Source organism: Mobula birostris, chromosome 7, assembly GCF_030028105.1.
Source record: "Mobula birostris isolate sMobBir1 chromosome 7, sMobBir1.hap1, whole genome shotgun sequence".
Taxonomy (NCBI): domain Eukaryota; kingdom Metazoa; phylum Chordata; class Chondrichthyes; order Myliobatiformes; family Myliobatidae; genus Mobula; species Mobula birostris.
The window spans coordinates 49885793-49898623 of record NC_092376.1 but is presented as its reverse complement, the minus strand read 5'-3'; the positions used below and the strand labels follow the sequence as shown (position 1 = coordinate 49898623).

The 12831-nt window shown below is 39.6% G+C and overlaps 1 protein-coding gene across 2 annotated transcripts in view; it reads left to right on the top strand.

The window, feature by feature from the left end:
* Positions 1-12831, top strand: part of atm (ATM serine/threonine kinase) — a 193120-nt gene that overhangs the window by 105185 nt on the left and 75104 nt on the right. For both annotated transcript variants that reach the window (XM_072263105.1, XM_072263103.1), the window contains exons 32-35: positions 1313-1445; positions 6002-6097; positions 7192-7363; positions 12379-12529. In XM_072263105.1, the coding sequence (XP_072119206.1) occupies positions 1313-1445; positions 6002-6097; positions 7192-7363; positions 12379-12529 (552 nt within the window). The remainder of the gene's footprint in view (positions 1-1312; positions 1446-6001; positions 6098-7191; positions 7364-12378; positions 12530-12831) is intronic.

The following is a 12831-nucleotide window of genomic DNA, read 5'->3' as shown; positions in this document are numbered from 1 at the left end:
GCCCTTTTTTTTTTTGGGAATTTAACCCAATCAATTTAACCAGTCCCAATTTTGGTGTTCAAAATCCCGTGACGAGATCCCCACTTATGTTACGTACCCCGTAACTGGGTTGTCAAACCAGCAGAAATGGAACACTCATTGGAGTCTGTGATTACTAGGAACTAATAAAGTTTTATTAAAGAAATAAGTAATACAGTACACTAACCGCAAGGATATAAATGTAACAGGTTAGCAATGATATATATATATATATATATATATATATATATATATATATATACACACACACATATACACAGAAATAGGGTAATAGGAATCAACCAAACTCTATCGCAGTCTAAGGGTAAAATGATCAGTCTTAAGGTGAAGCAGTTCAGTCTAGTGAAGTTCGAAGTAATTGCTGTTGTTGTACCGTTGGGAGAGTGAGAGATACAGTTGGTTTCAGGCAAATCTTTTGATGCCTTCTGATCCCGCTGTGGTCACCGACTATGACCCCTCCATTCCGGATGCAGTCGTTCTTCCGTGGTGAACCCGGCACCCAGGCAAGGGCGGACACACACCAGGTTCCCACCGATCGTACCTTTAAACCCTGTGAGCCTCTGACCGATTCCTGCGAATCGGTCCTCCAAACTCCCACCAACTTGTGGGGCACAATGCTCTTTCCAGGGTCTCGTGGCGTGTGTCTTGTGCCTTAGCAAACCCGCTATTTTTATCCCCCTGATGGGGTATCACCTGTCCATCAAACTTCAAATACCTCAGGTTCAAAGCAAATTGTTTGTGGCAGACGCCAACATCTGAATTATGTGTCTCTTTCTCGTTAATCTCTCTCTTCTCATTACCATTTTGAATGGTTCTCCATTGTCTCTCGTTATCTCTTTCATTAGCATCATCCGTTCTGTAGCTCTGCTTGGCTTCACACGTGACACACACAAGTGTTTGAAGGAGGAATATTGATCAGGACTCTGCTAAGCTTGTTTTTATTTAAATAATGTGAGGGGATCTTTTTAGTGTCCACCTTGATATATTGCAGAAGGTGTATAAAACATATCTAATCAGAAATACTTGACCTCTGATAATTTAAGATTGAAATTTCAGACCACATTATGTGCTCCAATCCATTGAGCTGCAGCATCAATAAACTGACGCAAAAGGCTAATAAAAATAGACAAGATGCAAATGAGACATACCAGCAACAATGGTTTCATTCCATGGATAATGAAAAAGGTTTGATAAGAGAGTGAGGTGGAAGTTAATGTGAAAAGAGCAATTTGGTATTTATGTTTGTCTTTACAATACTGTTTTTGTGTTTCAGGAAATCAATCATTTCCTTTCTGTCAACACCTGTGATTCCTTACCCCTAACCAGGCTTGTGGGATTAAATGATCTAAAAAAACAACTAGAACTTCACAAAGAGGATTCTAAAACTCTGCTGAAAGAGTGTCAAGGTAGTTTGATAGTATGTTAATAAATAAAAATCATGGCAGTAATATATGGAAATATAATTTCATTAGAGCACAATTGTATATTAATTTGGGCTGTAAAATTGAGCTTTATTGTACTAATTGTTCCAGTATCAACAATTCAGCTTGGATGCAGCACTATTATAGACTGAAGTACACTCAATAGCTACAAAGACCGCTGTCAGCAGGACAGACAAGCAATCAATGTGCAAAAGACAACAAACTGCAAATACAAAAAGAAGAAAAAAGGAAATAATAAATAAATAGGCAATAAATAACGAGAACATGAGATGAAGAGTCTTTGAAAGTGAGTCCAGAGGTTGTGGGAACAGTTTAGTGATGGGGAGAATGAAGTTATCCCCTCTGGTTCAAGAGCCTGATGACTGAGTGGTAGAGACTGTTCCTGAACCTGGTGATGTGGGTTCTGAGGCTCCTGTACCACCTTCTTGATGGTAGCAGCAAAAAGAGAGCATGGCCTGGATGGTGAGGGTACTTGATGATGGATGCTACTTTCCTGTGACTGCGCTCGTTGTAGATGTGCTGAATGGTGAGGAAGTCTCTGTCCCCTCTCATTAACAAGGTGTTTTCACCTAAAACTGCCACTCACTTGATGTTTTTTTGTTTTTCACACCTCTCTAAACTGTAGAGATTGGTGTGCGTGAAAATCCGAGGAGATCAGCAGTTACTGAAACCATCCTGTCTGGCACCAACAATCATTCCAGGGTCAAAGTCACTTAGATCACATTTCCTCCCCATTTTGATGTTTGGTCTGAACAAACATCCAAATAATCACAATGTCAGGTTTGCTGATGACACCGCAGTGGTGGGCTTCATCTCCAACAATGATGAGACGGCCTACAGAGAGGAGGTAGAAGAACTCGAGTCCTGGTGAAGGCAAATAACCTCTTCCTTAATGTCAACAAGGCAAAGGAGATGGTTATCGACCTCAGCAGAACTCGCACCCCTCTTTACATTGGAAACTGAGAACAGTTTTAAGCACATGAGGGTATATCTCTCGCACAACCTCTCATGGTCCCAGAACACATCCTACAGAATTAAGAAAGCTAACAAACACCTCTACTTTTTGAGGAGGCTGAGTCAATACCTACAATCTTGTACAGATGTGTAACAAAGAGCATCTTAGCATGGTGCATCACAGGATGGTACAGAAGCTGCCTTGAGGCGGACGAGAAGGCTCTAAAATGGGTAGTCAAAAACTGTCCAAAACATCACCAGTACCAGCCTTTGCACTAGCAAGGATATGTATACATAAAGGTGGTGGAAAAAGGTCAGTAACGTCATGAGGGATCCCACCCACTCTTCATATCGACTAAATGTCCCATTCCCATCTATGCCAAGACCACCAGACTCCAAACAGTTACTTTCCCCAAGCAGTAAAGCTGATCAACACCTACACCCACTAACCCACCCCTCCACACCCCCCAGCTCTACTACTTTATCATTTTCTGACAGTCACCTTCTACCTAGCATCACTTTGTGTATATCACCTATCTTATCTGTTTAAATTTATTGTTTTTCCTTACTGTGTTCTTTTCTTTTTGTGCTGCATTTATCTGAAGTTACAATTATTTCTTTCTCATTTACACTTGTGTACTGGAAATTACATCAAACAATCTTGAACAGCCTAGATCAGTGGTTCCCAAACCTTTTTGAGTTACCACCCTCTTGGCTCCCAGAACACGTCCCCAGCAATGCAGTGGGGGGAAAAATACGTACTGCAGATTCAAAGCAATGACAAACAATTGCAAAATGTATTCAAATCTATTCAAAGCTACAAATAATTTTTATTTAATTATGATAAAAACAATTTTTAGCAACAATTTTAGAGCATACATTAGTAGTCCAACTATTCACTACTTCATTGCTTTTTCACCTTTCAATGAAATGGATAGGCTTAGTGCTGAATGTCATCCAGAAAGAGTCTCAGATCCCCACTCAGTAATTTGCAGTCTGTTTGGTTGCTTTGAAAAACGTTGGGCAACTGTACTGAAACTGTGCTCAGCTAAATATGATGTTAGAAAGGCAATAAAGAACATTTTGACCTTTTTCCACAGTGCCAGATAGCATTCAGAGATTTCTTTCTGCAACATAATCATATGATTATTTGAACTTTAGCTTGAGCCTGAAGTCATTTTGTAGTGGGATTAGTGTTTCCTCATTGCAAGTGTTCAGGAATGGATTTATTACCCAATGTGGATCGAGGGTTGATCCTGAAACCTCTGGCATGACTTTATGCAGCTCACCCAAGTGTGCATCGTATATCTGAAGATCATCTTTCTTTCTTTCTCTTCTAATTCAGAGTCTCAGAAATTTGTAAAGGTTGTGACAGCTAGTGTTCCGCTTAAGTGGTGTTAGCTTGGACAGAAGTGTGGAGACGACTGATTTGACTTTGATAAGATTGACATAATTTCCTTGCAATTAAAGATTGATTTCATTAAACTTTATTAGTAATTCTGACAAACAAGCAATGACATGCCTAAAATTCTTGAGTTGATTACTGAATGAAGCGTTCAAATCTTCAAAGAATTGTATCACAGTTTCAAAAAGTGCATAAAAGCATTTTAGGCAGTCTCCTTTTCAGAGCCATCTGACTGTGTGTAACAGCAAGTGTTCAAACTGTTCATCATTCTCAATACAAAACTCTCGAAATAGTGGAGATTGAGATCATGGAACTTGATTTTATTTGCCACTGTGATACCAGTACTTAATAATTTGTGCAGCTGATCACTTGGGATTTTTATGACAGGATGTTGTCTGTGAATTACCCAGTGAATATGTCAGGTACAGCTTTCTTCGGTAGTGTCCTGTCATTGGTAGTGCCCCATCTGTTGCACAAGTAAGAATGTTGGGGAGTGCAATGTCCTTCTCTTTGAAAAGTTGCTTAGGAACTAAAATATTGACTTCCCTGTCTTATCTATTTCTAGTCCTCTTGCAAATAACAACTCTTGAACCATGGTTTTATCTTTTATGAAGCATACATGGTGAAGTTGATTTATCAACTGCAAATTAAACTCTGTTGTCCTAAGTATGTTGCACAATGTGTCTTTCACATTCTCAGACATTTCATCTATTCAACTTTGAATAGGGTTGTCACTATGTGGAATTGCTTAAATTATTTGGTCCAGTGACTTAGGCAAAACCGTATTCAGAACCTCCCTTACTGCTGGAAGAATCAGTTCTCCCATTGTATGGGGCTTTCCAGATTTAGCAATTAGCAATGAAATGCATGAAGCAATAAACTATCGTTTTGTTGTGAAGTGCTGGCAAACACGTTTTGAAGTGTTTTCCATTTCTGAAAGATTAAGTGAAGTGACTTAAAATAAGCCTGGCAGCATCTATGGAGAAGAGTAAACGGTTGATGTTTTGGACTGAGACTCTTCATCAGGACTGGAAAGGAAGAGGTGAAATGTCTTCCTCCTCTAACTTCTCCTCTTTCCTTCCAGTCCTGATAATGAGTCAGCCCAAGCCGTCAACTTGTTTACTCTTTTCCATAGATGCTGCTTGGCCTGCTGAGCTCCTCCAGCATTTTATGTGTGTTGCTTTGGATTTCTAGCATCTGCCAATTTTCTTATGTTAAATAAGCCAAGTCCTCATTTGCTTTATCAGAGTATATTCTTTTGAAACGTTCAAGGAGCCTGGACAGTTTCATTGCCTCATTTGAAAAAATCTTTTCAAACAACAGACATTCTTCCCTCTCGTCTTCTGCAACCTCAGACCACCTCTTTGGTTCCTAATTGTAGAAAGTGGGAGCTCTGCTACTCAGTAAGAATCCACCACCAAAGCCAAAGTCAAGGGATAGTAATGAGGACTTCCCAAGAGGTTTGGCACGTCCACATCTGTGCCAGTGTCCCAAGTGATTATGAATGGTAATCATCTTTCTGGCCAAAATTTTATAAACCACTGTGATCATATGACATGTTATCCTAGATCACAGGTTCCCAACTGGAGTCCTTGGACCCCTTGGTTAATGGTAGGGGTCCATGGCATAAAAAAAACGTTGATAATAGACATTGTGATGACTCTGGTTTTTAACTAGATATTCCCATATAATCTATAGTTCATAGAGGGAAATAGGCAGTTAGGATTTTAGGTCAAGACTCTTCATCTGGACTGTCCAGGTGATTCCAAGTGAAAGGTCTTGACCCAAAACATCAACTGTCCATTTATATGCATAGATGCTGCTTTACTCACTATGTTCCTTAAGTTGTTTTGTGTGTTGCTCCAGATTCCAGCATCTTCTGTATCTTGTGCCTCCAATCCATAATTTTGTATGTGCATTTATGGTGGAAAATGTGCAAGGATATTTTTAGGAGCTCAAGGAGAAGGCATGTGTACATTCTCTTTCTTTAAAAGGAAAGATTCCTTGCTCAGTTTTCATCATTCCAACTATGATAGGCAAGTAATTTAATTCGTAAGTTTCAGTATGAATGGTGGAAGTTTCTCTAGTCATATTTTTAAAATAGTGTTACTGGGTATGTTAATAGACTTGATTTTAACAAACATTTCTGTAATTTCTTCAGATGATCCAGCATCCAGTGTCCTTGTGAAACTGGTTGTAAATCTCCTGCAACTGTGTAAGTCTGCTATCTGTCACCCTGCTGGAAAAGATATATTAGGTGAGTGTTTAATCAGCCGAAGATTCAATGAGTGATGTGGGGTGGGAGGGGGAGGAGATTGATCCCTGTTGTTAGGCTTCATGGAGAACCATACACAAGCACAGTATCAGAGAGCTAGAAACTCTCTCGTTCAGAGGTGACACTTTAAATTTACTGACCAATTTTCATGTATATTAGTTTAAAAATTGGAATATGGCACTAGTTTGTTCCTGTAAACTGCAATTTTAGAACTTGAAATAGTCCTTTATTCAGATTGATTAACACATACTGTGGACTCCTAGATTGTGTACTGGAGCCAACAATCTGGAAATGTTTAAGGAACCATTGGACATTACTAAGTTTTTTGGGAGGTCTTCCAGAACAAGTAAACTAACATCATAAAGCAACAACTTTATTTATGTTAAATTAGTCCTGACGAAGGGTCTCGGCCTGAAACGTCGACTGTACCACTTCCTAGAGATGCTGCCTGGCCTGCTGCGTTCACCAGCAACTTTGATGTGTGTAACTTTATTTATGTAATGCCTTTAACATAGTAGTATTCCAAAGGCACATCACAAGAGCACAACCCAGCAAAACTATGCCTCCCAGCTAAGCTCAAAAAATGAAGATAGATTGGGATTCAAAGTATAGAATATGTGCCACATGATGGAAAATCCAGCCTGATCTGATGGAATGTTCAGTGGTTTCAAGAGCCCTGCCTGAAATTAGTTTAAATCATCTCACTTCAATTCTTCCTTACGTTAGTTGGTATAATAAAATTAAGGATGATTAACTCAAAGCCAATTCTGCTTGTGATGGCTGCTGCAGAGGATCATGTGTTTTTGAAAACTGGGACTTATATGCAGCTGATTAAACAGTTTCCTTATCCAGAGGGGTTTGACACTACCACTGGATTCAAACACTATGGGAACACCCTTTCCCTTGAAGATACTACATTACTAGTTCAAGGAGGTACACTGTTGTGTCCATGTTGCTGGGATATTCTATCCATTATGAAAAATTGTAATGCAGTTTATTGGTTGTCTGGATTGTATAGTTTGTAATTCACATATTTGAATATATCCTTTTCATTTACATTCATTCTGTGATTTCAGAAGCTGCAGGAAAGTGCTTAGGAGAAATGGGTCCAATTGACTTTTCCACTATTGCTTTACAACATAAGAAAGATGAATTTCATTTCAAAGCAATGGAACTATTGAAAGAAAATGATTTTAAATTGGTTTTCATTCTTCTAAGTGTAATTAATAATGCCCTCATTGATCAATGGTAAGTTTTTATATGTTTAGAGATGCTAAAAACAAATCTGTTTGGGTAGCCTCTAACCTGACGGCATGAACATCAATTTCTCTAGCTTCCGGTAATTTCTTCCCCCCTTCCTCCTTTTCCCTTTTTCAGTTTGTTATTCTGGTTACCCTCTTACCCTTTCTCATCTGTCACCTCCCTCTGGTTTCTCTCCTCCCGTTTTTTGCCCCATGGTCCACTATCCTGTCCTATTAGATTCCTTCTTCAGCCTTTTGCCTCTTTCACCTATCCCCTCTGACCCACCTTCCCCCTCACGTAGTTTCACCTATCACCTGCCAGTTTGTAGTCCTTCCCCTCCCCTTTCTGCTGCCTTCCTTTCCAGTCGTGTTGAAGGTATCGACTCAATGTCAGCTGTTTATTCCCCTCTGGAGATGCTGCCTGACTTGCTGAGTTCCTCCAGCATTTTGTGTGTATTGCTCTTGCAGATCTCTAAGCTATTTGCTTTATAGCCTGCAAAATGTGCAATAATTATTTGACTAAATTTTTGTGAATTATTGTCTTTATCGTGCAGAATATTACTAAAATTTTATACCATTCTGTAGAATCATATCAGCGAGAGGCAGAGAATTGCTTTAAAGATCTAAGATCTTTAAAATTTAGTTTTATTTGTTATGATCACGTGGGTATCCTGCTGGTGCTCTGGCTTCCTCCAATATTCCAAAAAGGTGTACAGATTCAGAATTAGAATCAGAATCAGGTTTAATATCACTGGCATATGTCATGAAATTTGTTGTTTTGCAGTAGCAGTACATTGCAATACATGATAAAAAAAATCTTGAAACTACAATGAGAAATATGTGTACAAAATTAAATTAAATATGAAGTGCAAAAAGAGAGCAAAACAAATAATGAGGTAATGTACATGGAGTCATTGTCCACTCAGGGATCTAATGGTGGAGGAGAAGAAGCTGTTCCTAAAGTGTTGAGTGTGTGTCTTCAAGCTCCTGTACCACCTCCTTGATGGTAGCAATGAGAAAAGGGCATGTCCTGAGTGATGAAGATCCTTAATAACAGATGCTGCCTTTTGAGGCAACGCCTTTTAAAGATGTCCTCAATGCTGGGGAGGCTAGTGCCCATGATGGAGCTGGCTGAATTTGCAACTTCTTGCAGCTTTTTCTGATCTTGTGCAGTGTTGGTATGTTGGGCCCAGGATAGATCTTCAGAGATGTTGACACCCAGGAACGTGAATCAGATCACCCTTTCCACTGCTGATCCCTCGATGAGGACTGATTTAGAAACATAGAAACATAGAAAATAGGTGCAGGAGTAGGCCGTTCGGCCCTTCGAGCCTGCACCGCCATTTATTATGATCATGGCTGATCATCCAACTCAGAACCCCGCCCCAGCCTTCCCTCCATACCCCCTGACCCCCGTAGCCACAAGAGCCATATCTAACTCCCTCTTAAATATAGCCAATGAACTGGCCTCAACTGCTTCCTGTGGCAGAGAACTCCACAGATTCACCACTCTCTGTGTGAAGAAGTTTTTCCTAATCTCAGTCCTAAAAGGCTTCCCCTCTATCCTCAAACTGTGGCCCCTCATTCTGGACTTCCCCAACATCGGGAACAACCTTCCTGCATCTAGCCTGTCCAATCCCTTTAGGATCTTATACGTTTCAATCAGATCCCCCCTCAATCTTCTAAATTCCAACGAGTACAAGCCCAGTTCATCCAGTCTTTCTTCATATGAAAGTCCTGCCATCCCAGGAATCAATCTGGTGAACCTTCTTTGTACTCCCTCTATGGCAAGGATGTCTTTCCTCAGATTAGGGGACCAAAACTGCACACAATACTCCAGGTGTGGTCTCACCAAGGCCTTGTACAACTGCAGTAGTACCTCCCTGCTCCTGTACTCGAATCCTCTCGCTATAAATGCCAGCATACCATTCGCCTTTTTCACCGCCTGCTGTACCTGCATGCCCACTTTCAATGAGTGGTGTATAATGACACCCAGGTCTCGTTGCACCTCCCCCTTTCCTAATCGGCCACCATTCAGATAATAATCTGTTTTCCTATTTTTGCCACCAAAGTGGATAACTTCACATTTATCCACATTAAATTGCATCTGCCATGAATTTGCCCACTCACCCAACCTATCCAAGTCACCCTGCATCCTCTTAGCATCCTCCTCACAGCTAACACTGCCACCCAGCTTCGTGTCATCCGCAAACTTGGAGATGCTGCATTTAATTCCCTCATCCAAGTCATTAATATATATTGTAAACAACTGGGGTCCCAGCACTGAGCCTTGCGGTACCCCACTAGTCACCGCCTGCCATTCTGAAAAGGTCCCGTTTATTCCCACTCTTTGCTTCCTGTCTGCTAACCAACTCTCCACCCACACCAATACCTTACCCCCAATACCGTGTGCTTTAAGTTTGCACACTCATCTCCTGTGTGGGACCTTGTCAAAAGCCTTCTGAAAATCCAAATATACCACATCCACAGGTTCTCCCCTATCCACTCTACTAGTTACATCCTCAAAAAATTCTATGAGATTCGTCAGACATGATTTTCCTTTCACAAATCCATGCTGACTTTGTCCGATCATTTCACCGCTTTCCAAATGTGCTGTTATCACATCCTTGATAACTGACTCCAGCAGTTTCCCCACCACCGACGTTAGGCTAACCGGTCTATAATTCCCCGGTTTCTCTCTCCCTCCTTTTTTAAAAAGTGGAGTTACATTAGCCACCCTCCAATCCTCAGGAACTAGTCCAGAATCTAACGAGTTTGTGTTCCCTCGACTTCCCCTTCCTGAAATCCACAATCAATTCCTTGGTCATGCATTGAGTGCAAGGTTGCTATTGTGATACTACTCAAACAGCTGATCCATCTCACTCCTGTATGCCTTCTTGTTGCCATATGAAATTCTGCCAACAGTTGTGTCACCAGCAAATTTAAAGCATTTGCGGTGTGCCTAACCACACAGTCATGGTTGTAGAGAGAGTAGAGCAGTGAGCTTAACACACATCCATGAGGTGCAACAGTGTTGATTGTCAGTTAGGAGATGTTATTTCCACTCTGCACTGACTGGTCTCCCCATGAGGAAATCAAGGATCCAGTTGCATAGGGTTACGGTTAGGGTTGGTGAGTTGTGGACATGCTGTGATGGCACTGGAGGCAAGTGATAGGCTTGCTTGTACATGATTCTATTTAATGATTTATAATGTGAATCCATGTATGCGTAATTGTATTTCCAAGGCAAAGTCTTGATTTTCCATTGTGGATTTTCTATTGTAACTATTCACCCAGTGTTAGAAATAATCATCTGGAACTCCATTTAGTTAACTTTTAATAATGCCCTAATTCTCTAGCACACAATTATTAAAATGTCATTCACCATGTTATTAAAGGACAAAACATAATTTTATGACTCTTTACTACATAATAGTATTGCATCTTTTGCTTAAGGTCAGACACCCTGAGCCAATAGACTGGTCCTGGTTTTATTTTCCATCTGGCATAGTTTGCATTTGTTGTTTGATTGTTTGTGGTTTTTGTATTGCTATATTTATACTCTATTCTTGGTTGGTGTGGCTGTAATGAAACCCAATTTCCCTTGGGATCAATAAAGTATATCTATCTATCTATCTAAATGAATAACATAACCTTTGAAAACCAACACCAGCTTGACTGGAAAGTAATTCTGTGTTACGTACTCAAAGAATGCAGTCTGTAGTTGGCCATAGTTTCATGCTGGTAAAAGTTATTAAGGGATTAACATGCATTCTACTCTAAGGCAGGAAATAGAATTCACTGAAATTTGGAATTTTTTAAAGACTTGCTAAAGAATTCCAATTTGTTCTCTAAATGTGGATGATACCAACGTTAGTGGGCTTGCAAAGTTGACAGGTTTAGTGGTGGAGGAATATTTGTCGTAGCTTTGATTTGTGTTGATGGCAAAGCCTGTCAACCCTTACAGCCTCCTCACTTGACAGACAATTTCCAGCTTATTGTGGCATTTGCTAATTCCCTATATTTATAGAAGGAAAAAAAATTGCAGAACATTTGTTTATTTTGGCATCCTGAGGTTGATTTGGTTAGCTGAATCTCTTTAAAACTAGGCTTCCTTTTTAAAAATAATGCCTGACTAATGAGACATTAAGTTACTATGTGATACAACATGCTGAAGCAAAATGGTTTTAATTCACATTGTACATCACTTTGGAATTTCAACTTTGCCATTTAGGGGGGATTAGGCAGAGCAGAGTCTAGCCTTTTATGTTTTTATTCTCCTTTCAACCAAAACTCAGTGATTTGTGAACCTTAAGTGATCTTCCTCACCAGTCTGAGGAGCTTCTTCTTTCTTTTTAAATCTTTTTATTGAATAAGTATACAAAAAGGTAAGCCAGATAGGCACTAATACACTGTTAGAATATAATAAAATTACAGGAGATATTAATACAAAAAAATGATAGAAACAATGTAATTAAACATAACGTACCAAGGTAACATAATAGTATACTAATTTTTATATATATATCAATAGAGAAAAGGAAAAAAAAACCCAAAAAAAACCCCACCGTGCAACTAACTAAAAGCAAATCATAAGGAGCTTCTTAAGTATCATTCTGTAGAACTTTAGATACAAACAGCAATGTTCTGTACCATGGAAGCAAATTTGGATTTTTCTTTCTGCATTTGGTCTGTTACCAATTTAAAGCATAATCCTTGCAGGCAGAGGGAATTGGAGGGACAGTCAGCTTAGAGCAATCCCAGTCTAAACTTGCCAGCCATCCAGTTCTGAGTGAGTGATAAAATGTCCGAACATGTTGCAGTTCCATCAAAAGAATGTAATGAGTACTTTCTCAGGAGCTATTCGTGTAGAAGACTGCACAGAGTTAGATGTCTGATAAGGAAATATCCAATAAGTTAAAGGGAAAAGAAATCCAGGTTATTTATATGCATTTTATATTATGTTTAAGGATGTAATGACCCTGCTTTCACATTATATGCCTTCCTGTTCTTTTCTGCCAGTATTGATGTTCGCTATGCAGCTGCTAAATGTGCGAAGAATATACTCGCTACTCAAGCAGGCTTCCAGTTCTGGGAGCTGAGTAAGAAAAATCCCAATGGTCCAGATCCCATGCTAATGTATTTGCAACCATTCCGAACACCCAAGAAGAAGGTAATTATTCAGCTTCATATATGTTAGTAGAAGCAGAACTGTGATCTGATCTGAAGCAAAATGTTATCTGATAAACTGATGGCAGCTCTACCACCAAGCTTTCTTCTTTAGTATCATTTTATTGGTTTTCCCATAGGCCGCTTCAAACTGCCTATAATTTTCTGATTGAATTTTTTTCAATAGTTATTTGTAGTAATGTTTTTCATGTGTTAAAAGATGTCTAGTCTTCCTTTGTGACAAGGTTAAATTCTCTTTTTTCAGTTTTCCTTTTAACCTCTTGTAAAGGAGGAAAGGATTTTTTC